Source organism: Cryptococcus neoformans, chromosome 6 (assembly GCF_000149385.1).
Source record: "Cryptococcus neoformans var. neoformans B-3501A chromosome 6, whole genome shotgun sequence".
Classification (NCBI taxonomy): Eukaryota; Fungi; Basidiomycota; class Tremellomycetes; order Tremellales; family Cryptococcaceae; genus Cryptococcus; species Cryptococcus deneoformans.
Genome location: NC_009182.1, coordinates 297,501 through 322,285, shown reverse-complemented (window position 1 = coordinate 322,285; position 24,785 = coordinate 297,501). Strand labels below are relative to the sequence as shown.

The 24,785-nt window shown below is 47.9% G+C and overlaps 8 protein-coding genes across 8 annotated transcripts in view; 5 read left to right on the top strand and 3 right to left on the bottom strand.

Annotated features, from left to right (window-relative positions):
- Positions 1 to 654: 654 nt before the first annotated feature.
- On the top strand, positions 655 to 3,525 carry CNBF1040 (hypothetical protein; the record flags this gene model as incomplete). The annotated part of the gene is made up of 13 exons (XM_769846.1): positions 655 to 668; positions 906 to 1,031; positions 1,184 to 1,197; positions 1,290 to 1,315; positions 1,387 to 1,395; positions 1,465 to 1,578; positions 1,629 to 1,749; positions 1,797 to 1,858; positions 1,912 to 2,426; positions 2,482 to 2,857; positions 2,911 to 2,980; positions 3,033 to 3,119; positions 3,170 to 3,525. The coding sequence occupies 13 exons, from the start codon at positions 655 to 657 to the stop codon at positions 3,523 to 3,525; spliced, it is 1,890 nt and encodes a 629-aa protein (XP_774939.1).
- A 1,284-nt stretch (positions 3,526 to 4,809) lies between these two features.
- Positions 4,810 to 7,034, top strand: CNBF1030 (hypothetical protein; the record flags this gene model as incomplete). The annotated part of the gene is made up of 9 exons (XM_769845.1): positions 4,810 to 5,037; positions 5,091 to 5,253; positions 5,306 to 5,542; positions 5,598 to 5,845; positions 5,898 to 5,991; positions 6,040 to 6,123; positions 6,174 to 6,523; positions 6,578 to 6,839; positions 6,901 to 7,034. The coding sequence occupies 9 exons, from the start codon at positions 4,810 to 4,812 to the stop codon at positions 7,032 to 7,034; spliced, it is 1,800 nt and encodes a 599-aa protein (XP_774938.1).
- A 544-nt stretch (positions 7,035 to 7,578) lies between these two features.
- CNBF1020 (hypothetical protein) lies at positions 7,579 to 9,594 on the bottom strand (the record flags this gene model as incomplete). The annotated part of the gene is made up of 4 exons (XM_769844.1): positions 7,579 to 8,520; positions 8,581 to 9,371; positions 9,422 to 9,451; positions 9,498 to 9,594. 4 exons carry the CDS (start codon positions 9,592 to 9,594, stop codon positions 7,579 to 7,581), a joined length of 1,860 nt encoding a protein of 619 aa, XP_774937.1.
- A 1,501-nt stretch (positions 9,595 to 11,095) lies between these two features.
- CNBF1010 (hypothetical protein) lies at positions 11,096 to 13,601 on the bottom strand (the record flags this gene model as incomplete). The annotated part of the gene is made up of 6 exons (XM_769843.1): positions 11,096 to 11,119; positions 11,175 to 11,508; positions 11,562 to 11,649; positions 11,681 to 12,872; positions 12,923 to 13,530; positions 13,580 to 13,601. 6 exons carry the CDS (start codon positions 13,599 to 13,601, stop codon positions 11,096 to 11,098), a joined length of 2,268 nt encoding a protein of 755 aa, XP_774936.1.
- Positions 13,602 to 13,934: 333 nt separating this feature from the next.
- Positions 13,935 to 16,021, top strand: CNBF1000 (hypothetical protein; the record flags this gene model as incomplete). Its single annotated transcript, XM_769842.1, has 10 exons — positions 13,935 to 13,967; positions 14,020 to 14,091; positions 14,149 to 14,218; positions 14,273 to 14,334; positions 14,392 to 14,513; positions 14,562 to 14,643; positions 14,690 to 15,076; positions 15,125 to 15,640; positions 15,689 to 15,951; positions 16,003 to 16,021. 10 exons carry the CDS (start codon positions 13,935 to 13,937, stop codon positions 16,019 to 16,021), a joined length of 1,626 nt encoding a protein of 541 aa, XP_774935.1.
- A 735-nt stretch (positions 16,022 to 16,756) lies between these two features.
- On the top strand, positions 16,757 to 17,547 carry CNBF0990 (40S ribosomal protein S15; the record flags this gene model as incomplete). Its single annotated transcript, XM_769841.1, has 5 exons — positions 16,757 to 16,759; positions 16,908 to 17,030; positions 17,116 to 17,301; positions 17,354 to 17,478; positions 17,532 to 17,547. The coding sequence occupies 5 exons, from the start codon at positions 16,757 to 16,759 to the stop codon at positions 17,545 to 17,547; spliced, it is 453 nt and encodes a 150-aa protein (XP_774934.1).
- A 2,279-nt stretch (positions 17,548 to 19,826) lies between these two features.
- On the top strand, positions 19,827 to 22,203 carry CNBF0980 (hypothetical protein; the record flags this gene model as incomplete). Its single annotated transcript, XM_769840.1, has 11 exons — positions 19,827 to 20,098; positions 20,152 to 20,171; positions 20,234 to 20,660; positions 20,719 to 20,759; positions 20,812 to 20,821; positions 20,880 to 21,077; positions 21,131 to 21,305; positions 21,364 to 21,509; positions 21,574 to 21,733; positions 21,782 to 22,031; positions 22,091 to 22,203. 11 exons carry the CDS (start codon positions 19,827 to 19,829, stop codon positions 22,201 to 22,203), a joined length of 1,812 nt encoding a protein of 603 aa, XP_774933.1.
- Positions 22,204 to 22,406: 203 nt separating this feature from the next.
- CNBF0970 (hypothetical protein) overlaps positions 22,407 to 24,785 on the bottom strand; it is a gene marked incomplete at both ends in the record, with an annotated part of 2,570 nt that continues 191 nt past the window's right edge. Inside the window, 3 exons of the mRNA XM_769839.1 lie at positions 22,407 to 23,159; positions 23,208 to 23,741; positions 23,798 to 24,785. The exon at positions 23,798 to 24,785 is cut by the window's right edge and continues 77 nt beyond it. Of these exons, the coding sequence (XP_774932.1) occupies positions 22,407 to 23,159; positions 23,208 to 23,741; positions 23,798 to 24,785 (2,275 nt within the window). The remainder of the gene's footprint in view (positions 23,160 to 23,207; positions 23,742 to 23,797) is intronic.

Below are 24,785 nucleotides of genomic sequence, written 5' to 3'. Positions count from 1 at the left end.
TCTATAGAGCTTTTTGTTGTCTGTGATAGTGGCTTGCCACAGAAACAAGCTGTAAAAAGAGCGCTGTAAGAAGGCTGCAATAATGCTTATTCTCCGCCGAAGGACAGGAACTAGAAAGGTCCCTTCGGGTCGGTTAAATGCGTAATGTGCCTGGCCATGAGATTTGGGCAGACCCTGAGGATCGATTTTGGCTTGTGGGCCAGAAAATTACGATCGACAGCGCGAATTGGGCCACCGAGTTTGACGAGATGCCACATATGTGAAAGTCTTCAAAGAGAGCTTTGTTGGGAGCATGGAAAGCATGTAGAGCGGTTGTGAATCGTTCTACACCTCCTCAAGTCCCTTATTTTCCATTTAGCTAACAACGATAAGTGGGACCTGTAGCCGGAGATGACCGACAAATTAGCCCCGCCCAAAAAGAACTGGGCCGGTCAGTCGCGCTAATAGGAGTGGAGGATCGTTCGAAAAAGCGATTTGGGATTCGAAAACAGTGGTTCAAAAGGTCAAACGTCACTTCAAGATTCGAAAAACGGGCGGGTACATGCATCCCATCTATCAGTCCTTTTTCGTAGTAGGAGCAGGCGACAAGTCCCGACAACTGATTGCTCTTTTCTTTCTTCTTTAGATCATCTTATTCTCCAAAGAAACAAAGCCATGTATCCAGGCAGGTGAGTACAGCAGCAGCGGCTCCCCACCCCAGTTACCAAATGATCGGTAGTGCACGAAAGGCGGCCGGACAAACGTCCACTTGGTGACACCGGCGCACAAATGGTGCAGGTGTGACAGGGGTCAAGAAAACTACATACGAATGCCATATCTTACTGTTCAACGCATCTATCTATCTCTCCTTTATCTTCTATACAACCCGCAACCATAGCCGCAATATTGCTGACAACGTGTTACAGCTCTACATCTGCTCTCACTCGCGCGGCTATTGCCCGTATTGCTCTTCGCCGATCGACTGTCGCTTGCAGGAGGAGTGTTACCAGCCGTACTATCAGTGCTGATGATAAGAACTTAATCCCTATACGGTGAGTATCGTATCTAAGCTCTTGTCTTAGAGCTGTATAGATTTGGTCTGTGGATGTAATGAGAAAGGAGCTAGGCAATGCCGTCTGGTCACAGTCGGCCGACGGGCGGAGAGATCTTGGAATTTGTGCTAATGATTACACGCTGCTCATAGGACAAATCTTCGAGGTGAGCTTTAGGCCAAAAAAGCCATATCGTCATTCGTCTTGGCAATATAACGCTGTGAAGGCGAAATTATATACTGACAACGAGCTACTCAGGTTCTGCCTTGCTCAACACTCCTCGTGTAAGTCTTGCGCTGCCTCTTTCGTTCTGCCACCAAGTTGTAGGCATAGCTGACATTTGAGCAACTTGTAGCTCAACAAGGTGAGCGAATATCTAATTTTTACGGATCGATGACGCCGAAGGACCCTTCTGACCATAAGTAACAATCAGGGTGCTGGTTTTACGCGAGAAGAACGACAAATCTTTGGCCTTGAAGGTTTTTTGCCTTACGATGTCCACTCTTTGGAGAAGCAATGTCTGAGAGCTTACAACCAGCTCTGCAAAGTTAGCAACCTTCTTTTTGACCCAGTTTACCGACTGACAACGCGGCTTAGCAACCCTCCGTCATCCTCAAGCATGCTTTTCTCGCTTCCCTTCGTGACCAAAATCAGGTCCTCTTCTATAGGCTTATGCAAGATCGTCTTAAGGAGCTTTTAGGTGTCCTTTACACTCCTGGTATGTATCCGCTTTCACATGGTCTATGAATCTGACCGAACCATCAGGTGCTGCCGAGGCCGTTGCTGGTTACTCCTCCCTTTTCAGAAGGCCTGTTGGTTGCTATATTGTAAACATTTCTTTTGATCCGACCATGAACTATCATACTAACATGTGAAATAGTCTTTCCCTAATCAAGATGGCATGCGAGCTCAGCTCGAGGGCCACCTTACCGATGTTAATCGTACTGCCGACGTCGCCTACGACTCAAACAAGCCGGACGACGCTATCGACTTGGTCGTCGTAACCGACGCCGAGGCTATTCTCGGTATCGGAGATCAAGGTGTCGGTGGTATTACCATCTCAACCTCCAAGGCCGCGCTTTACACTCTCGGCGCCGGCATCAACCCTAACCGTATCCTCCCCGTCGTCCTCGATTGTGGTACCGACAATCATGCTCTCTTTTCCGATCCCCTGTACATGGGCTGGAAGCGAACCCGAATAAGGGGAAAGAACTACGACCAGTTCATCGACCGTTTTATTACCAACTGCCGAGAGCTTTTCCCTAATGCTATCATCCACTTTGAGGACTTTGGTATGGCGAACGCTTACAGGTTGATGGAGAAGTACAAAAACATCCCCATGTTCAACGATGACATTCAAGGTACCGGTGCTGTTGCCCTTGCTGCTTTGCTTTCGTGAATCGCTTTTACTTTTGCATCCTAGCCCTCATCCGCTGATATTATTCTATAGCGCCATCAAAGTTGCCGGTAGCCGACTCTCTGACCAACGTATCGTCATCTACGGTGCCGGTTCCGCCGGTATGGGTATTGCCGACCAGATCAAGGATGGTCTCATGATCCTCGAGGGTCTCAATAAGGACGAGGCTGCTCGTCGATTCTGGTGTGTTGACCGAAATGGTTTGTTGGTTGAGAGCATGGGCAACGGTTTGAGACACTCTCAGATGCCTTACGCCAGGCCTGATGCCGAGGTAGAACACTGGAACAAAGAGGATGAGGACAGGAACGGTATTTGGTTGATGGACGTTATTAAGAACGTGAAGCCCACCGTGTTAATCGGTACTTCTACCCACTCTAGGGCGTTCTCTGAGGAGCTTGTGCGAGAGATGGTATGTATTTTTTGGTTTGCCATAGTCAAGGCATGCGCTGACAGAATGAATAGGGCAAGCACGTCGAAAGACCCATCATCTTTCCTATGTCTAACCCTACCGCTTTATGCGAGGTTGACCCTGGTGAGTAGCTCCTAATATTCAAGACAAAATACCAGCTGATATTTCCTGATAGCCGATGCTCTCGCTTGGACTGAGAACCGTGCTCTCGTCGCCACTGGCTCTCCCTTCCCCCCTGTTCAGCTCGGCAACGGCCAAGAATGTGCGTCTTTTCTTACCCGCCTCTCAAAAAGCACACTAATCATTATCTAGACATTGTTGCCCAAACCAATAACGCTCTTATCTACCCCGCCCTCGGTCTCGGTGCCATTCTCGCGCGATCCAAGACCATCTCAAATTCTATGCTCATGGCCGGTGTGAACTCTCTCGCCTCCCTTTCTCCGGCCCTCTCCAACTCTGAGGCTTCCCTTCTTCCCGACTTGGCTGATGTCCGAAAGGTCTCCGTTGACGTGGCTGCTGCCGTTGTCAGGCAGGCTGTTGAGGATGGAAATGCGTATGACGAAAATACTATCAAGTACGTGAAGGGTAAGGGTGATGTGTCTTTGGAAGAGTATATTAGGAGCAGAATGTGGGATGCCGTCTACCGACCCCTCGAGTTGGTCGATTAAACAGGTCTGAGGTGGACGCGGGTTTTCTTCTCTTTCTTTAGGTTGTCTGGTTCTGTCAGTACACTAGGTATATAGAATGATCTGCCGCTGCATGATCTCAATAGATGATCAAAATACAGAACATACATTTTGATCTAGCTACAAACAGCATATCATACACTGTCACAGTACTTACACAATCAGAAGCGGCGGAGAGGGTATTGGTAGTAGCAAGAGCTTCATTCATATCTGCCTCAAGACATAACACGAATAACATACGGAACATTCTCTGTCCCCGAATGGCATCTTCCTTCTTTTCGCCAATCTCGGGCTGCGGGGGCGCAACAGGAAAGCGATGATAAAAAGGAAAAAAAGGACAAAAAAGTAAAAAATTACACCGTAAGGGAGTCGAACCCTTGCCGCATCGAAAATCACCTAATGGCAACGATGCATGATACCGTTTCACCAACGGTGTGAATCCATGAACTTTACCGTCATAGTTTTAATATCATTGAGCAACTGCTATGCAAACCTTCTCCTCTCCAAATCACCCCGTAGGTCCAGATATTGACCTGGACGACTCGCCATCTGAACGCATGGAAAGTATAGCAATCATCACAAACTGTTTGTTCTTGTGAATTGTGAAATGTGAAAGTCGGTGATTCTGACCTTAATTATAATTATTACAACACACGTTCACCACTGCTCCACCACCCTTCTTTCAGCAGCAGCGTCTTATAATACAGCAGTTGAATAACAGTCTGCGCTACTAGACGTTTCTCATCAGCCCTGTGTAGGCCAAGAAGGGTCCAATGATTACCAACCATATGTCTTCCAGCCAGCTAGTCTTTATGTTCTTCATTATTATTATTATTGTTAGGGTTTTTTTAGCCGATCAATGCGCAGCGGTGATCTCAGCGAATTACTTTGCGTTTTGGCTGACTTTATTTGCGACAAAGTCAACCATTTTGGCCGGAGCTTCAACCTAGTATCACTCGGAAGCTGGGGCTCTGCAGCATTCATTGGTTTCGGTCCGTATTTAGTGCGACCTGATTTGAAGTTTTATAAGTAACGACTCGAGGAAGTTGGCTTCGTTTGTGAGCCGGATAACGGACACAAAAAGTGATGACATCACCCAGCCGGTAGTTGTCGGTTGTTATTCTGTTGAAGGAATCGGAATGGGTTCTTCTTTTGCATAATCTCTAATTTCGAGCCTGCTGCTCATAACCTGGATCTGTGACTACCCTCAGTAACAGTCGCAGCTTGGTTATACATCGAGACGGCATATAAATCCCACCTGGCGCGATGGCGACCCCTCAATCCCGCATATTTGACAGGACTGACACATCTATATGCCCTCATTTGTCCGCTCTTCTCAGCATACCGAGCGCCTCTTCAAGAAACCCTGGCACATCAGGAGCCAAAGGGAACACTCTAGGGTTTCCACCGGGATCCAAAGGAGCTGAAATTGAGAAAAGGTTCGTGGACGTTGTTAAATGGGGAGCTTTACCGCAAGGTGTCAAGCGACGGAAGGTACGTTTGAGCTGGATATGTCTTTTGCCGGACATTGGCTTATAATTCCATAGACCATGTCTCCGGGGTGTCATACTTGCAAAACTCCTCTTTCCAGGCCATGGGCGTGCCTTACTTGCCCATACGTTGGCTGTATGCCGCTTGTGGGCAAAGGAGCTAATGAGAAGGATTGTATGAAGAGACATTGGAAGAGCAGCGGAAGGAAATGTGCTTTTGGTACGTCTCAACTATCCACCTGTAGCGTATCCTGCTGATAACATAATGGTAGCTGTTGATCCCTCTACTGGTACCATATTTTGTGAAGCTTGTGGGGATACAACATATCCTGATACTTTTGAATCACTTTTCCTTACTACTCGAATCCGCGTTGAAGAGTCAAACGATCATTCACGCGAACCAGGTTTGGTTGGTGGCAAGGGAAGGGGGAGAGGCGAGTGGAAATCGTGGAACCCGAACAATATTGCGGCGCTCAATGAGAGAGAGGTGGTGAGGACAAGTTGTCGTGGTGAGTCAAATTTCTCATCTTTTATGGGATCAGCTAAAAGCTTATGCGCGTCTAGGTCTACGGCCCCTTCTTAATTTATCTCAAACATGTTTCCTCTCGGCCGTCCTTCAAGCACTTGTTCATAATCCGCTTCTCAAAGCATACTTCCTCTCAGACAAACACAATCGACATGTGTGCACAAACGGTGGCAAAGGCCTTTTGGTCGGGAAGCCGTTCTTAGGTGTAGAGAACGGGCCAGGTGCAGTGGGAAGCGATAGAGAGAGGGGATGCATGTGCTGCGAGATGGATAAGGCTTTTGAAGAGGTAATGAGTGCTGTTCGTTTTCACACGAGGGAGACGCTGACTTCTGGCTCAGTTCTATAATGAGGACAAGTCGCCTTTTGGACCTATCACAATGCTCTACGCCATGTGGCACGCGAGCACAGAGCTCGAGGGTTACGGTCAGCAAGGTAAATTGTTTGGCTTTGCCAAGTGATACTACAGCTGACTCTACACAGATGCCCATTCTTTCTTTCTTGCTGCGCTGGACCAAATCCATGCTCATGCCAAGGGTCAGCTATCCAGCTGTAACTGCATTGCCCGTAAATATGCGTTATTTCGTACAGTTGATGATACTAACCCTCACCCAAAGATCAAACCTTTGCGGGCTCCCTCCAATCTTCCGTTATCTGCTCTAAATGCTCCAAGACCTCCAACACTGTCGATCCAATTCTTGACATCCAGCTCGACTTCCCACCTCCGTCTGTTCCTTCATCAGCATCCTCATCCTCCGACTCATCGGCTTTTGGCCCGTCCACCAATGGGCAAGCGGATCAACTAACATTAGCGGGCATGTTACGCAAGTTTTGTGCGCCAGAGCGTGTTGGAGATCCTGGAGGGAACGGATACGAGTGTTCTGGATGTGGGGGCGGCGTGGGCGTAGTGGCCATGAGAAAATTGGGAGTGAAAAAGCTTGCTCCAGTGTTGTCATTCCAACTCAAGGTATGATTCTCTTTCTGGGTTACATATACGCCAATACTAAAATATGGCCAATAGCGTTTTGCCCATTCATCCGCCACTACGTCCGTCAAGATCGAATCCCATGTCCGGTTCCCATCCACCCTCGATATGCGTCCTTACGTAGACTCTTCCTCATCTTCTAAAAGTGGCAATGACAGAAAGGAGAAAGAATTACCAGACTCGCTGTACATATACGATCTGTTCGCAGTTGTCACTCATGAGGGCAAGCTGGACAATGGGCATTATTGGGCGGATGTGAGGGACGGCGAGGAGTGGTGGCATTGTGATGATGATAAGGGTGAGTCTAAAATGGGCACCAAGTCGTTGATAGTCGTTGCTGATGTTTCTGCGAATGTCAGTCACTCCTACATCTCTCTCTGCTGTATTGGCGCAGAGAGCGTACATGCTTTTTTACGTCAAACGATCCATAGCCTATGCCCAGCCAATGTCGAGGTTGTTGGCTGGCGGCAGCACTGGTACCAACGGTGCTTAACAGCCTTGGCGTCTGCATACACCTAGAATCTACATAACAATCTTTTCACTCTCATTTATTATCCCGACTGACTCAATTTTCTGTTGGTACCATATCTCAACTGTTGACTTTCTTCAAAAACGTATCATAAGACATGCATGTTGGATTTTTTTTCTCAAAGCACCTGTAGCAGGTACAGACGAAGTGATAGAAAAGGAAAAACAAGTATGAGCGTGTATAATTAATAAGATCCAAGGCGCCAGTACCTAGACTTGACATGAACATAAAAGCTATCAGACACAACCACTTCTTTTGCCTATCAATAACATCATGCCAAAACCTGTCAATCGGATTGAAGCTACAGCATTACTGCACTTTTATTAAAGTGTCTATTTTTGCAAAGGCGAGAAAAAAAGGACCGACAACTCAGCGCAGATATACAAAATCCCACAATAAACAAAAGCTGAAGATGTGGAAGAAGGATCACAGGCATGACTTGACACAGATCGTTTTTGAAAAGTACACATGACTCTTTTCGTGAAGCTGAGAAAAAGGCAGAGCAAGGTCAACGCCAGATGGAATTGCCACTCGAAAATTCGTAAGTAGTTGACACCTTCGGCCCCACCATACTAGGCAAGCTCGAATGGGCCGGTAACCCCATCATGCCCACACTGCCCATACTTCCCGACTTGACTAGGCCGGCTTTTCTCATTCCAGTAGCTTCGAAACCGATCTCATCGCCAGTCCCGCTATTACTTGACTGGATGTCGAGCCCTGTTTTAGAGCTTGATGAGCCAGAGGCGGAGTCTAGGTAATTGTTCTCCCATCCAACCTCGATTGGGGTGACCAGACTTTCGCCCAATCCATCGTCAAAGGCCGAGAACATGGATAACCTCGATCCACCACTGACAGATTCAGTTGAAGATGACGACGAAGTGTACAATGTCAAGTTACTTGGTTGGGAAACCAGTCTTCTTTGTTTCTCCTGAGCTGAGAGCGGGCCAATATTGAATGATGTGATGGATGAAGCAGAGTCAGAGGAAAGGGACGTGGGTTTGCAGGGAGGGAATAGGTAGCCTTGATATTCCTCACCAGGTGAAGGAGCGAATTTGGATGGAAGGGGGTCGAAACGAGGACGTGATGACGGCACACCGAGGTTTTGAGTGTTGGCGAAAGGAGGGCCAGATGACACATCTGACAGGCGCCTGAATCCCAAGTCCAAATCGTTAAATTGCAGCTCGTCTTCTGCCACCCTACTCAGCTGCGAATGTGGAACTGACATTCTCCTATCACTAGCCTTGATGACATAAGGGCACCCCGAGATGATCGCAGGATGGTAGATCTGGGTCTGACTAGACCTGCAAGTGACGGGATAGCGGGAGACGGATGAACGATGTGGAGAAATAGGGGAGAGTATATCAGAAGGTGTTGGAGGAGATTGGGGGGCGAGGCCACGTATGATGAGTGACTGTCGAGTAAGCTTGAGCTCTTCAATGCCATGAGCAAACTGTGTAAATCCGGAACCAGTCAACAAGCATGCGAGTTGCGGGAGACGAACGTTACTTGCCTGGCAGCTAGATCCATATCTGCAGCGTCCGGTAGCCTCCCAAGCCGCGCATATTTCAGTCTTCCAAGCATCCATTGCTTCCCTGTCTCTCGGCTGTGTGTGTGTCTGTGTCTGGATCAGGCTATAAGGCGGCGACAAAATCGACTCGCCGGATAACAGTCTGAGAGTGCGTCCCATCGCTTGGTTGTTTTCCACAGTGCGATGAGCATTAAAGTCGCTGCTGCAGGTTGAGTTGAGTTGAGACTGAGTAAATCTGGGAGGGGTTTCTTCGACCTGAGCAACGACCGACGCAGTGACAGCCGCGGCGGCTGGCAGCCTCACATTGTTGACATTCTCAAATTTGCTCCAGAGACTCTCCGGAATCCCATTTCCTTGCCCCATGCTTTCGTAAGAAAAGAGCAAATAGACTGAATTAGACAGATCTCTGAAGCCAGCGTCGTAAAGGATATCTCCGAGAGCGCTCTTTACATCCTCCTTGACGATATCCTGCAGCAGCTTGTTATAGCCTGATCCTTTGACAGTCTCTGGATTGACCCCAGGAGAGGCGTATGCGGTAATCGGATGCGGGTAATTGGAGTTGTACGGTTTGGGCAACGGAATATCTTCGTCGGTGAACGGCAACGGATCGAGAGAGAATGGACGAGTACCAGGCCGACCGTAGATAGTAGGCGGAGGTGGGCGGGCAAGGATAGAAGCTGTATAAGCGGCGGTTGCCACGCGAGAAAGGTCCGGAAGAGGGTTGGACGCCCTGGAGGAGGTTGGGGCCGGGGTGGGCGGTCTTGAAGGGTTGGCTGGGTAAAGTCAGTCGCGGGTCAACTACGTACGCTAGCGCATAACTCACACTCTGCGCTCTTGTCTTCTCTCCGGCCATCTATTACGGCGTCAGCACTGCGCTCCTGCTAGCACGAGATACGCACCGGCAGCTGGCTCAGCCGCCTGGCTTGTCTGGATAAGCGGCGGACGAGGCCGGGTGCCGGCGCTGGGGTGGTGTCGTGTGCGAGTACGAGCGGACATGATGAGACGAATGAGCTGTGGCAAGATGTTCAGGATGTAACTGGTGGTTTGAAGGGGCTAGACTCACTCCAAGACCGAAAATGCACACCTAGGAAGGACGTCTATTCAGAAATGAGACAACGCTGCGGAGGAGGAAGGCGAGATCTTCTTATATGCACTGATTCTGCCCTTCCTCTCACGGCCTAGTCCATCAGTTACCGCACCACAAAACGTGTTAATGTTCCCGAAAGGAGGGGCCCAATCTCCCCATCAATTAATACCCTGGCACTAATAAGCCTTATCGTGACTACCGGAAAGGATGTTGAACCTGGCTACTACGCTGCTAGAGCTTCGGACGCTGGATGAGCTTTGACCTGCTTGGGGCGCGGCCATTTCATCCTGGCTCGTCTAGGCCAGTCTTGCTCCGGTATAAAAGCTGAGTCTTTCTTGATGTTGATGACCGAGGAATGATCTTCACGTTCGATGGGACTTGCGGCTAGCTAGATAGCTTCACACCATCGTCAGAAAAGTCATGGTCAATCAGCATCATAAGGTAGACATCAGCCATCAGCGAGGTTACGCCCTTTCGTCTGTGGCCCTCTCCGCGCTCTTGGTCAGCTCATGTCACCAGATACAACTATTGTTGTCTTTGGCCTTACCAGCGCTGTTCAGAGAAGATCCGTTGGCTTACGATGATCTGCAACACCCCACTCCTCTCCTACGCGTTTCGGTGACCATGTACGAGACAGAGACAGGTCCCTCATCAGCGTTTTCCTTTTCTTCCAGCTTCCACAGGACTCACCCAAAAAAATAACAAATTTCGAACACACACAGACAAGCGTCCATCGTCTCACGAAATCGCCGTTCATATCGGGCTTACCATCCACACAGGGGCGTATCTCCGCCCAATGATGTCGACCTCCGAACATCGTTCGCTCATTTCTCGGCCCTTGGTTCCGGCTTACCGACTGCCATTCCTTTCCCCATGTTTCATTATCAACCTTATGATGCTAAGATGCCTCTCAGTTCTTTTTCAACTGCCGTTTCCAACTCAATACCTAGGTACGATACCGATTTTCTGATATGAACTTTTTTCATTAGTTTCTGCCCCTTGCGTTGGCGAATTGATGTCTCACCGGTTACGGCTTTTGAACCAACGAGGCTGTGATTCCAAAGAAGAGGAGCTTGACAGGTGACTGATGGCCCCGCGTCTGAAAGTGAGCGTAAAGCGAAGACCTGTATCTCAACGTTTTAACTTTTGAGCCCATCATTTCTTGACCACGCGTCCAGCTGATCCATACACCGGGCACTGAATTGCCACACGTATCTCCCTGGCACTTGATCCCTGCTATTGTTGTCTTTGTTGAGATCCATATGTCCTTGTTGAGATCCATATACGTTTGTTAGTCGCGAATACGCGCCGTGCCCCAGGCCCTTCAGCGACATTAGATCAAAAAATAAATCAGAAAACTACAATATGCATTCCCAATTCCATCCTATCGCTTCGCGTCAAAGAAGAAAACTAGTGATCTGATAACCATCGGTACTGTATCGCCGCGTCAGCTAAATGTCACATTACATCGCAGAAAAACAAAACTCACTTCAAACCTGAAATCACTCTTTCTTCTCTGACACCAACTGTTCTCCCAATCGAAATAGTAATATCCTCCTTGCTCATAATCACTTGTTATGGCTTGCGGGTTGTGCGCTCGCTGGAACCAAGTCAAATATTGCTTGTGGAATCTCCAACTTTGCTTTTTCAGTTCCCTCGCGGCGAGCCATTGTTCGTATGTCCCAGTCATGTAGTAGAAGATGTAGAATAACTGGTCAAGTTCGAGACGAGAATAGATAGATTTGTCTTCGAGTATAGGAAGCCGAGACTGAGGATAGTATGATGGGGTCTTGATGGGGTTTTGAGGGTGGTAATAGCGAGGACTGGTTGAAGAATGTCAGCAAGTACGTCGAGAACAATCAAGTGATGGGCTTACGGCTCAGCGTCCATTTGTTGCGGAGCGTTCGCAAAACTATCTTCCAAAGCGGCATGTAACTCGTTCGTGTCGTCTGAGCGTCGCTTGGCTACAGCCACATTAGCAAACTATTCACAAACACAGACTGGATCTCCCCCTCTCACCCTCCCTTGCCCTCCTTTCCCAATCCATCTTCGTGCTGCCCGGATGAGGGCCAGGGCATTTTCTTCTCCCTTTGCCTTTACCCTTCCCCCATCCAGGGGGGTAATGAAATACACAACCCCATCCGCACCCACATACAAAACATTCATACTCACAAATCTCTTTAGCAACTTCAAAGCTTTGCATCAAGTTACCCATGACTCCAGCTTGACCTTGAACTTCTTGAGCAGCCTGCAACTGGGCTTGGATTTGAGCAGCAGAGAGCTGGCTTTGGGCCTGTGCTTGAGCTTGTGCCTGGACGAGTGCTTGGGCTTGAGCCTGAGCCTGAGCCTGGGCCTGGGCCTGGGCTTGTTCAGCGGCAACTTGAGCTTGAACAGCAGCACGAGAAGACTCGGCAGAAGACGAAGACGGTGGCGCAGGATAGCCTGGAGGAGGGACAGCGCTTCCAGGTGCTTGACTGGGAGTAGCCATGTCAGCTGCTCCCGTGCTAGTGCTTGGCGCATGGGATTGAAGGCCCGGTGTCCCAGGGGACGAGGTTTGGGGGGTAGCGGCCTGGGAAGGTGAACGTGAAAGTCCGGGAGGTGGTGGTGGGAAGGACGTAGAGGTAGGGGCGGCAGCAATTTCATCCGGAGAAGCAACGATGTCGTCCCTAGAACCTTCTGAGGTTGCGGAGGGAGTTGTTTGAGATGGCGCAGAAGCAGAAACGGTACCCCCAACGGCGGCGGCCGCAGCGGCAGCATACTTGATGGGAGGAAGGGGAGCAGGTTTGGAAGGGGTAGGTTGACTGCTTGAAGACCTTTCTTCCCGCTCTTTTTCGTCCCGTTCGCGCTCCTTACGCTCCTTGTCTTCCTTCTCTTTGTCCTTCTTGTCTTTCTTGTCCTTATCCAAGGTCGTCTTTCTTGAGGGCGTCTTCTTCACCACCACAGGACTGGGAGGGATTTCCTCCTCCTTTTCTCGAGATTCAGATTTAGACAACCTGTGAGGGGTGGCTTTCTTGTCTTCTTTTTCCTTGGCAGGGGTTTTTGGTGCCTGCGTGGGGACGACGGGCTCGGGTTCGGGTTCAAGCTCATCGGTTGCGGACGGATGTTCGTGGAGATAGTCGTGGAAGTCTTCCTCATCTTGAAGATTGAGTTCGTCGTAGATACCGTTGTCAAAGTCAAAGTCTTCTTCCTGTGATAAAGCGGTCGGCGAGAGCTAGGGGAGATGAAGATATGACATACCATGTTGGCTTCAACGAAGTATTTGACATCTTCTTGGATGTCCTCAACATCTCCAACTGTTAGTTGTCCGTTTTCCAACATTCTCTGGACAACCTCCAGCCTTCCAATATGCCATTCTCTTCTCTCATTTAACTCTTCAAGCTCATCCAGCCTCTCGCCGGCCTGCTTCTTCTTCTTGCCTACCTGGAGAGCTTCGACTTCCGCCTCCGTCTGCTCGATTTGTCTTGATAATTCGTCGGTAGTTGACCCGATCCAATCAATCATATCTCGCTTGGCCTTCTCCGCAGGATCCAGCTTAGACTGAGCGATCAACCCTTCCTTGGAGAAAGCCTTCATCTTGGTTTCTTTTTCAAGTGCCTTGAATCTTTCCATCTGGGTTTCGATCAACCGCCTGTTCTCAAGCAACGCCGTCTTGTCTTTGATGTCGCCGTTACCGAGCCAAGCTTTGATCTGATCTCGCATACGCTGCAGCTTTTTGATTTGGGTCTTGAGATCATTTTCAAGCTTGTCCTTCTGCGTTGTGTTGGTGGCATAGTTGAGTTTGTCAAAGGTAGCTTCAAACACCTCCACACCCGTGGCGACCGATTTGAGGGTGCGGTCGATTTCCGCTGACTGGTATTCAGCATGCTGGTCCATTGTATCGGTCAGTTTACTCACCTTGCAGCTTTCTTAACGCCATAGTCTGTCGCTGCTTGTGCTGTGTACCGAAGAAAAAAAACAAGCAAAAGATCTCTTTGCTGATGGCAACGGCCCGGCTGATCGACCATCCAACAGAAACAGAAGGGCGGACAAGCTATTACTAGGCACGTGAGATACTGCACAAGAAACGCGTGCCTATGAAGATAAGCTAAGGCAAAAGTTATGTAAACACCCACGTAAGGCCTCCACCCTCGCGGATCGACGCGTTTATGGGACACAAGTGATCGATCAAAATGCTGGACGCGCTCTTTAAAATAGAAATCCGGCCAGTCTGCAGCTCACAGGAGATAAAAAGCAGGCATAGCAGAGCGAGATGGTGAATCAAATGCGTTCAGCGATCGTTAAGGTAAGATTTTTCTCTATCCTCTTCGGAGAAAGGACTGATTTTGCATGATTAGGTCTTTTCGACCAAGCACTCCTTGACATTGCCTGCTCCAGCCCTACATTATATCGAAGAAGTTCTTATAGAGGTTGGTAGATTCGAGACCTTTTAGCCGGCCTATGGATCCAGCTAATGGCTCGGTCAGAATGAAATTCCCGAGGACGAATGGATGGTTGGTCTCGAATTTTGGGCGAAAGAGTATTTGAAAGCTGAAGGTACGTTCGTTTGCTGCAGAATACAGCATTACATACTCACGTATTTCATTTTAGATTCATCATCATTGGTGTCATTGCAAGCTTTAAAAAAGGCCTACGAAAATCTTCAGCTTGGCGTGAGCTCTATACTGCCTGTACCATCGTAAAATCGCAGAAAGCTGATATGCCCACAGACAACAGAAGACACACAAGTAGCAGACCCTTCTGAAGTGAATGTTGAATCACACTTCTCTGTCGTGGACTCTTTTGATATGCCTGCCATGAGATATGATCCTGTACGGTCAGGTTTTGTTCAGTGAGTCACATGATTCCAAGTTTAAAACCAAGACTGATCAAGATGTAGATCCAAGGCTCAACCGTCTGTCGCTGGTCAGGCCAGTTCAAGATCGGCTTTCCTTCGTGAACGTTGGGCCATTATCAAAGAGGTCAGTTTTTCTGTGTTCATCCTCAAGCTGTCCTTACGTTGTGCAGATCATCCTTCGTAACGAAAATTTCACACCCCCTGCTATCGGTGGTCACGATCGTGCCAACTATCTCAAATTGACGTCAATCCGCAACCTCTTAGGCCGTGCTGGTCAGCTTTTTCTGTTATTCGGAATGCTCGCGCGTAATGAAGAGGGCAAGTTGTGCCTTGAAGATGGAGAAAGTCGAGTTGTTCTGGATATGGAAGATGCTGTTCCCGGTGAGGGGCTGTTCACTGAGGGGTGTATGGTCTTGATAGAAGGAGAGTACACAGTGGAGGAAACGGTTCGCGTGTTGGCTATGGGACACCCTCCGAGTGAAAGAAGAAATATCGCGAGGTCCTTACATGGGCACGTGGACTTCTTGGGAGGTGGTGCTGTATCTCTGAAAGAAGAGGTGCGGTAATTTGCGCTGCATTTTGGAAAAAGAACTAACTTGAAGTAGCAAAAGTACAACCCCACAGTGCTTGCCAACACTCAGATATCTTTTGTTATTCTGTCTGATGTCTGGCTCGATCATCCGAGAACTATGCCTGCCCTGCGCCAGATGTTTGAAGGATATGCCAACACTGCCGAGTACCGACCGATGGTGTTTGTACTTTGCGGTAACTTCTGTCAAGGCGGATGGGAGGGCCAGGAAGGGCTCAAAAGATATAGCCGAGGGTTTAATTCTCTTGCAGAGCTTCTTCAATCCATTCCCCTGCTTCATTCCTCACATTTTGTCTTTGTTCCCGGCCCTTCAGACCCTTGGTCCAGCACTACCCTTCCTCGTCCCTCTCTTCCTTCAGCATTCACCACGCGTTTATCAAACCGTATACCGAACGCAAGATTTGTCAGCAACCCATGTCGGCTGAAGTACTTTGGAATGGAGATTGTGATCTGTAGAGAGGATTTGATGGGGAAGATGATGCGAAACTTAGTTGTGGTCAAAGAGGGTGAGGAGATGAACATGAAGCGATATGTGAGTATTCATAACGTCCTTGTCTAGTCATTACTAATATACAGATAGCTCGTTCAAACTATTTTGGACCAAGCACATCTCTCGCCTCTTCCTATTTCTGTCCGCCCCACTCTCTGGGAATACGATCACGCTTTGCGCCTGTACCCCATGCCTTCTGCCGTGGTCTTGGCAGATAAGTACGAACGATATGAGCTCACTTACGAAGGGTGCCACGTTTTTAACCCGGGAAAGTTTGTTGGCGGAATCGGAGAAGATGGGTGGGAGTTTGAATGGAGTATGTATTATCCCGCTACAGGCAGAAGTGAGCGAAGGTGAGTGTTATTGTCTAGTAGCTTTTAACCCCGAAACTGAATGTGCAACAGTGTCTTGACCATGGAATAATTGTTTCAACGTTGATTTGGGCCGCTGTTGTACTATAAGATCGTCATGCATTATAACATATTTAATAGATCTAGGAATTATGTCGAGTATCACAAATGATTACTGACTTTCGAGCACAATCAGCAACCATTATCCAAGCACAGAAAGCGCCTGGCATATCAACCCGCCAGAGGATCACTCTTACCCCGCTCCGTTTCTCCCCGTCCCGTAAAAGATATCGGGGGGAAAGAGCACCGCTATACGGTGCATCGAGGTTGATTTTAGAGACTCAAACGAAAAGTTTTGCATCATTTCTTTGTCCGCCGCCAAGCAAGTGCCAGCTTAGATAACGGGGGGATCAATTAGGTTCATTACCGCCTCCATCAAAAAAAAATTGTATTTATTATTTATTTTAGCATGCGGAATCAGAACGGAATTAAAATAAAACGCCGACAAACTCCGGATGCCAGAGCAAAATTGGCGAAATTCCTTCCGCGTTTGGGCTCTCCTAGTCGCCCCACCAATTCGAGGTTTCGTTGTCTCTTCTTTTGGTTCTTTTCTCTTTCTCTTTACGCATCAAGAATCGTATGTCTAATCCCATATACATATACCTCAGGGTGTTTTGCTGACCATAGGTTCTTCTTCTTTAACGCTCATCTCCCCTTCGATATCGGTGCAATCGACATTTATAACGTGTTTTGGTTGGACTATTGTGACTTGTGTGATTGATTACTGGGTACCGTTGGACAATAGAAAATGGTGAGTTTGGTTCAGAGGTGATTTCACGGGGAAATAAAACAAAGCAGAGGGAGTATTAGCGAGAGAGATGAAGAAGCAATGGGGGACAACGAATGGCAAAGAAAAGGCTGTGGGAATTTTGGATAGACGCTGACTACCTCCTCGCCAGGCTGAGTTCACTTCTCAAGAGGAAGCCGCTGCCAAGAAGGCCTCCAGGTCTTTCAAGAAGTACCAGTACAGGGGTGTCGAGCTTGAGAACCTCCTCGACCTTTCCAACGAGGAGTTCATCAACGTGGGTGATCTCTATCCATTGGAATGAGGAGTGGCGCTGATGTCGAATTTGTCGCTTTTCACCATTTGGCATTTCAAATTTACAGCTCGTCCACGCCCGTGCCCGAAGGAGGTTCCAGCGAGGTCTTAAGCGACGACCCATGGGTCTCATCAAGAAGCTCCGAAAGGCTAAGACTGAGGCCGGCCCCAACGAGAAGCCCGCTATGGTCAAGACCCACCTCCGAGACATGATCATCGTCCCCGAGATGATTGGTTCCGTTGTTGGTGTCTACGTGAGTGACCTCGCAAGCACACGAATGGAACGAAGTCTGATTTTCTGCTCAGAACGGCAAGACCTTCACCACCGTCGAGGTTAAGCCTGAGATGACTGGCCACTACCTCGGTGAATTCTCCATCACTTACAAGCCTGTCGGTCACTCTCGAGGTGCCAACATGAAGGACTCTCGATTGTACGTTGCATTTAATGGCACGGTTTCATACGTCCGGGCTTATGTTTTCACAGCGTTCCCCTCAAGTAAGGATGCGGTTAGAAGTTCTGGGTGTATATGTAGGGCTAGCTGGGTTTTGTATCGAGGATGCAGATACGATCCCTTTCTCATCCCAGATGGCAGGGGTCAAAAACGTCAAATTTTCCAAAAAGAGCCGGGAGTTGAGCATGAGAGAAAACGTCTGGAAAGGATACTGATTATCTGTTAACCACTTGACCTTGGGCTAGCCGCACTTCGTGACGAATTCGCTGCACAATTGCATAATCAGTGTTAAGGTTCACATGGATGGCGTCTTGTCAGAGACTGCTAATTTCAGTTACTTGAACTGCGTGTCAGTCATCAACCTGCTGCATTATCTACATCTGTCGGAGTCGTCGGCCAGAAAGGGGCATATGTTCAAGTTCATGGATGCTGACTGCGGTATCACTTTTGCTAATCAATACATGCGTAGGCTGGGACTGGCCCATGACATTCTAGGTATTCATAGGTAATACTATAGACCGACAGAGACGATTATGGCCGTTGACATACCGCGCTGCAACTTGCTGCATATATATAGTCAAGTTGTGTGAACGTTTTGAGAGCTTCATTTCCCACTAGTTCGTGTTCTGTCTGCTTCAGTAGCGCGCCTGTTAAAGAAACGTACCAAGGCCAGGGGAAGAATTAGTACGCGAGAGTCATTGAAAGTCCTCCAGGGACCGATGCCAGTCATTTCCACGACGTCTGCTAGAGGAAAGATCCGTCTTTGTTTCTGAATGAAGGAAATCGTGAATGTTAGAGTCAATCCTTTCCTCACGTACCGATATTTTACTGGACTATAATGATTATGTGGATAAGTTATGTAGGGTGAAGTATTGCTTTGCCCATTCATCTACAACAGCGTTGATACACAACTGTCCTGGCTATTCGAACAGTGTGGCAATCTTCAGCGATAACAGATACCGCACCTGCTTGTACTTCAAGTAGTAGAATTAGATGTGATGATAGCTTTGGCATAATTGTTAGCCATGTTGTCACAATTGTTGGTACTCCATCATATACTACATCAGGAGCCCAGTTATGGAATGGAGCAGCTGAAATCTTAAATAGAAAACCAATATAACAAAAATAATTAGACCAATAGCACATAGATTATTTCATTTGAGCTTCTACCGCCTCTTCCCCGCATTTAATCACATGTGGAGTTGGATTATCCGATTCAGCATCATCGGACCCCAAAACAGTAGGCAGAGTTACCTTTGTCGAGAGCCACGGCCGGGTAAAGAGTGTGGGAGCATTTATTGTATACAGAGCGAGCTAATGTGAGGATGTCGATGAATGAGATAAGCAGCAAGCCGTTGCTACTACGCTACCAGCCCCTCTTGAATACTTATCTTAAATTTTAGAGGTGAATGATGGCGAAAAGCCACCAACAGCCCTTATATCCTCTTTAGGTAACTGCTGATATGAGTTGAGGCACTTGCAAGATATGTTTTTTGATTCAAAGTTGTGTGGATGTCGGGTGTGACGAGGTTACCAAAGCTACAAGTTCATTAGTAAAAGAAACGGATTACGATGTCAGTGTTTTTGCTTGGCTGTGGTTGTGGTCGTACTGAAGCATATATAGCTTTGATAAAGCTAAGAAACGGTGAGATACTGGGCAACAGCGACGGTTTGCGGCAAGAAGAAGAAAGTGCAGAACAATCTGCAATATCCGTACGCCGTACGCTACCGTGTGTATGAGGAGGATGATGTTGACACAATAAAAACAGGTAGAGGCGAGCATGGCAGTAATACTCGTACTGTTTTTGTTAGACACAACTGGGAACATAATATGGTTTTATGTATGACGGACATCAAAGCCTTCGTAGCTGAGTTGGTTACAGCGTCCGACTTTTAAGCTTTCACAAGCTTATATCGGGCGATCACGGGTTCGAGCCCCGTCGAAGGCTAAGATACAACATTTCTTTTTGTCTTTTTTGCGTCTCCCCATACTGTGCTGCGCGTTTATCTATATTTGTAACTGTTCTTACTGCAAAGTTTACCTAGCGGTTTTAGCATGAATATGGGCCATTTTTTATTCCTTCTCCGAGTGCGCACCCTCGTATAAAGAAACACCCTCATACAAGGAACTTCTGAACCGAATGAGATGCCGCCTGGTTAATAAGGCAGAACGCTGACGTCAAGATTCCGAGAATCGTCAACATGCCGCCGGTCGAAGTCGATCTTTGCCTTCTCTGAAGATATTTCGCCCATCTGCCAGTCGACGGATACATCTCCCAATTCCTCAAGGGCTCACAGTCGAGCAATCAAAAAACAAGGAGGTGTGCATGATGTTACCTCGACTGCCACGCCGAACTGTATCTGCAGGAAGCTTGGCCATTGTCGAAGGAAAGGGATTGTTTTCTTTTAGACCCGGAGCCAAGTTGCCTCGGGTATTTTCTACTTCGATACGCCAAGTACCCAGACAGGAGAAATCAAAATTTACCATATGGGCCAGGAGATTGGCTATTTTAGGCGCTGGAGGAGGTGTGGTTTATATCTACGACAAGGAGGTAAACGCAAGTGCTCTGACCAGGAGTTTGAGGACTGGCTATATCGGGTTCGTGCTTTCTTGTCTTGTCTTTTGGGGACTCCGCTGACACTGAGCCACAGTATTTTGTGTACATTAGATTGTCAGTATAGCCAATAAGGGTTCTCGCATGCTTGCTTGGCTTTTTAAACTGACTGGTCATAGATAAAATCAATTTTGCCCCATCCAAAGCAGATGAGATAGAAGCACTTCATACACGGGTGGCTAATCGTTTAAGATGGGTCATTGATATTAACCAAGGGCTTTATCTGAAACTTGGTCAAGCACTTGGATTGCAGGCTGCCCTTCTTCCCAAACCTTATCGAGAAGCCTTCGGTCATGTTTTCGATCGAGCGCCCGCAGTGTCGTATGACGAGGTCGTAGGAGTATTCATAAAAGATCTGGGTGTCAAACCCGAAGATATCTTTCAAGAATTCTCTAGGGATCCCTTCGCGTCAGCATCAGTGGCTCAAGTTCATAAAGCAATACTGAAACCCGGGGTGGGAGATGAGAGACCAGGAAAGATAGTGGCGGTTAAGGTGCAGAAGCCAGCTATCGAGAAGCAGATGGAATGGGATCTGTTTAGTTACAGGTAAGTTATCGCCTGGGAGGAAACAGCTTTGTACATGCTGAAGGTCCTAAATGTCTAGATCGCTCATGTGGTTGTCTGAGAAGCTGTTTGATATGCCCAGTAAGTCCTTGAACTCCTTAATCTTACACATGAGCTAATATATCACAAATAGTGTATTTCGTGTAAGTGCTTCTGCAAACTGCTACCTGTGTAATTGTTCCCATGCTAACATTTGCCTAGGGCTAAATACGTCTCCAATCAGATGCGTTTTGAAACTTCCTTTATCCACGAAGCTTCCAATGCTAGGCGATGCGCCGAGTTTCTGGAACGTACTACAGAGCTCAGGGGCGATGTATACGTTCCTCGAGTATACGGGAAAGATGAGGGCTGCCAGGAAAGTGATCGTGTGATGATTATGGAGTGGATCGACGGATGTCGGTATGTCCGTTTTCCACCTTGGTTCGGGGAGCGACTGACGCTAGGTAATGTAGTTTGAACGATAAGGAACAGCTTGAAAACTGGGGCCTCAATCTTCGCGAAGTAATGGATTTAGCCATATCGACAATGTCGGCTATGACTTTTTCGTGGGGATTCGTCCATTGTGACCCCCATCCAGGGAACATCCTGGTGCGACCTCATCCTACCAAAAAAGGGAAACCGCAAATAGTAAGTAGTTCTTGATTTTTCAATCGAAGTTTGTAACATTGACTGGAAATCCGACCAGGTCCTTATAGACCATGGACTATACATCGAGCTCCCCCAGCAGTTCCGCGAAGATTACTGCAGATTATGGAGGTCCCTTTTCGTCATTGATATCCCTACAATAGAAAGCATCGCGAAAAAATGGGGTATCGCTCTCGATCCCAACTTGTAAGATCACCACTAAAGGACCGCTTAGAGTTAAAAAAGACTGAGCTAACTCTTTTGTCTGCAGGTTCGCTTCAGCTATTCTTCTTCGACCTTTTCAAGTGCGCAAAGACAAGTCAAGACCCAAAAATGATCCGAAACCCACGGAGGAGGACAAGTATCAACAACAGTTAGAACTGAAGCGAAGACTGAAAACAATGTTAGAGAATGAGCGATTGATACCGAGAGTCAGTTTATTACAGTAATAGTTGAATCACTCTGACGGCCGTCCACAGGAGTTAATCTTCTTATCCCGCTGCCAGAGAATGATGCAGGCCAACAACCAGATACTCGGCTCCCCTTCCTCGCGAATCAATCTCACCGCTAAATGGGCATCCATAGGCTATACTCGTTCTCTCACCAACTCTCGTTCGTTGCATAATGTCGGTTTGACAATGTGGTTGCGCGATAGATGGGATACGTTTGTCTTTAGGTTTACTTTGAGTATCGTGAATATTGCGTTCTGGTTGACAACCTTGAGGCAGAGTGAGCACCAGTCTTTTGCTGAGATGTGCGATATTAGCCAGCTAATGTCTTGTCTACAGAACTTATCCCGCGAGAAAAAGGAAGCTGGGAAGATAGAATACAGGCGCAGTTCGAGGCAATGGCAAAGGAAGAGTTTGGAATAGAAATTGACGATCAAGTCTTCTTGGGCTAAGCACCTCTCACCACCTCAATAACTAGAAAAGAGCAAACTATTAATTCTAAGGGCAGGACCATGTTGTTGTCAAATATGTATATGATGTATGCATGGATGAATCTATACCTATACCTCCATCCCTTTTTCTTCCACTCATGAATCCAAGTAATGTTCATTCTTTGTTTACGCATTATTTTAACATTTTCGATATGCGAAAACGTTTAGAGTGTGATGAGATGTCCATCACATGCGGGACAGCAGAACATGATCTCGTCTCCGAATTGTTTTCTCACACCAACGATCCGACTGTCCATACTTTCTCGCCTTCCTTCATCTCCCATATTAACTTCTTCTTTGATCTCGCCCATCGTTCTCGAACCTCTCAGCGGCGAAGCACCTTTAAGGCTCATGCTAGGTTCCATTCTCGCTTTCAGAGCATTGAGAGATACTTGACGTTTATGTCGTACTGAGTGAGGGAGGATGGCGTCTACAGGATTTAACCTCGGCTTAAGAGCAATGGTGGGCGATTGGGGAGCTGATGGCTCTTGATCAGGCGGCGAGAAGAAGTATCCCTTGGCCCCATTACCACTACCACTCCCGCTCGTGGACCTGTACGTCCCAGATCGGCCAGAAAGATTCATTATCTGTCTCTCCAATTCATGCAATCGCATTTCGCGCTTGTACAATCCGTCTTCCAAGCTACGGATGACAGCTGTGAGGTTACTCACTTCCAGCGCATGGGCTGCTTCAGCGGTGCTCAATAAGTCGGGGTTTTCCTGCGGAGGGCTAAGGGCAGAGGTGGACGCTAAGGGGGAAGCGGGGAGAGGGATGGCAGCAGCTTGTGCGGCAAGTAGGGATGATTGGAGGGAGAAGATCTGTTCTTGAGCTTTGGAGAGCTGGGAGGAGAGAGAAGTGATTTGCTCTGCTCTGGAAGAGTTTTCTTCTGCAAGTGATGACATTTGGTCGTGAAGGTCCTATAAACAGTCAGCACCTACTAATCCATGATACCCGTTTCGACACACCGTAGCTTCAGCATCTTTCACTTCTAGATCCTTCTCCATCTCTGCCTTAGTGTTTTCCCACCCTCTACCCTTCATCTCCCACCCTTCGACCTCGCTAGCCAACACTGCCTTCTCTTCCATTGCTTGCACGACCTTTTCCCGCACCTCCTCAAGCTGCTTAAACAATTCTTCGTTATCATTCTGCAAAGCTGCCTTCCGCTTCTCGGCGGTGTCTGCGCGTTTCGTGGCGTTATTTAATTTGGATTTGATGGATTCAAGCTCGGATTGCAAAGAGGTATGTGCGTCTTGGAGAGACTTAAATGTGGTGTTTGTAGAGGAATGCGTATCTTGAAGTAAAGAATGTTTAGAATATAGTCGTGAATGTTCGTCTTTAAGGGTAGAGTGGTCGCTACTGAGCTGATCATGGACAGATCGGAGAGTGGCGTGGGCGGCTTGAAGATCCGCAAGGGTCGACTCTGTAAGGGCTGATGAAGACCGGAGGGAGTCAAGATCAGCGGCTAGATTGGACAGGTTGTTTGAAAGTTCGTTATGATTCTGTCATTGACAGATCAGCCTATGGGTGGAATTGCGAATGTTAAAAATGAACATACCTGCCGTAATCTTCTGATCTCCGCTTCAAGACCACCTTCCCTTTCTCTTGACCTTTCAATAGCTTTTTCCAGTTTTCCCACTCTTTCTTTCTCAGCATCTCGTTGCGCCACAAGTTCCGACTCCAACCGTTCCTTTTCTTCCTGCAGATATTTCTTCGCCTTCTTTACCTCGTCCAAGTCGTTTTCAGTGCTCTTCACTTGCCTTTCCAGACCCTCAATCCTAGCCGCCTTCTCCTGCACCTCGTTCAATTGGAATTCCAATGATCGTTTCTCCCCCTCCAGGTTCTTGATTAACTCTCGCCCTTGTTCCAAGAGTTTCGTGTCTCCCTGGGCCGTTTCAAGCTCAGAGCGAAGGGAGGATAGCTGGGATTGGAGTTCTGAACGTTCGTTGAGGAGAAGGGATACAGTTTCTTGAAGATTAGCCAAGGAGTCGTTGGAGGTTTCCTCTGTGTGCTTGACAGTCCCTTGTGCTTGGGGTTGAGGTTTAGGTTCAATGCTTGAAGCTTCGGGTGCTGGTTTCACGCCTTCAGACGTCTCAGTCTCCTTGGTCTCATTCTGCGAGCTCCCAGCGGGAGTTTGTTCCACCTGAGCAACGTCCTCGGTCGCTTTCTCAGATCCCGCATCCTCCTGGACTTTGGCTTCTGCTTCCGCCTCTGCTGCTTTAGCAGCTTCTTGTTTTTCTTTCTTAGCAGCCTTCTTCTTGCTCTTCTTGGACTCCTTAGGCGGTTCCGGCGCAGACCTTTCTTCTTCTACTGGTGCCGGTTTGTCGGGCGTTTCTTGGTTTGGTACAGCAGCTTCCTCGAGACGAGCTTCAAGTTGCGGCTTTTCTTTTATATCCGCCTCCTGCGGTGTTTCTTCCTCTATTACTTCAGTTTCCACTTTTACATCGACTGGTTTAACTCCTTGGTCTTTAGCGTCAGCGTTCTTGGATTTCTCACTCTCTGGCTGCGCATCATCCAAGCTTGTCCTTGCTGATGGGAAAGTAGGA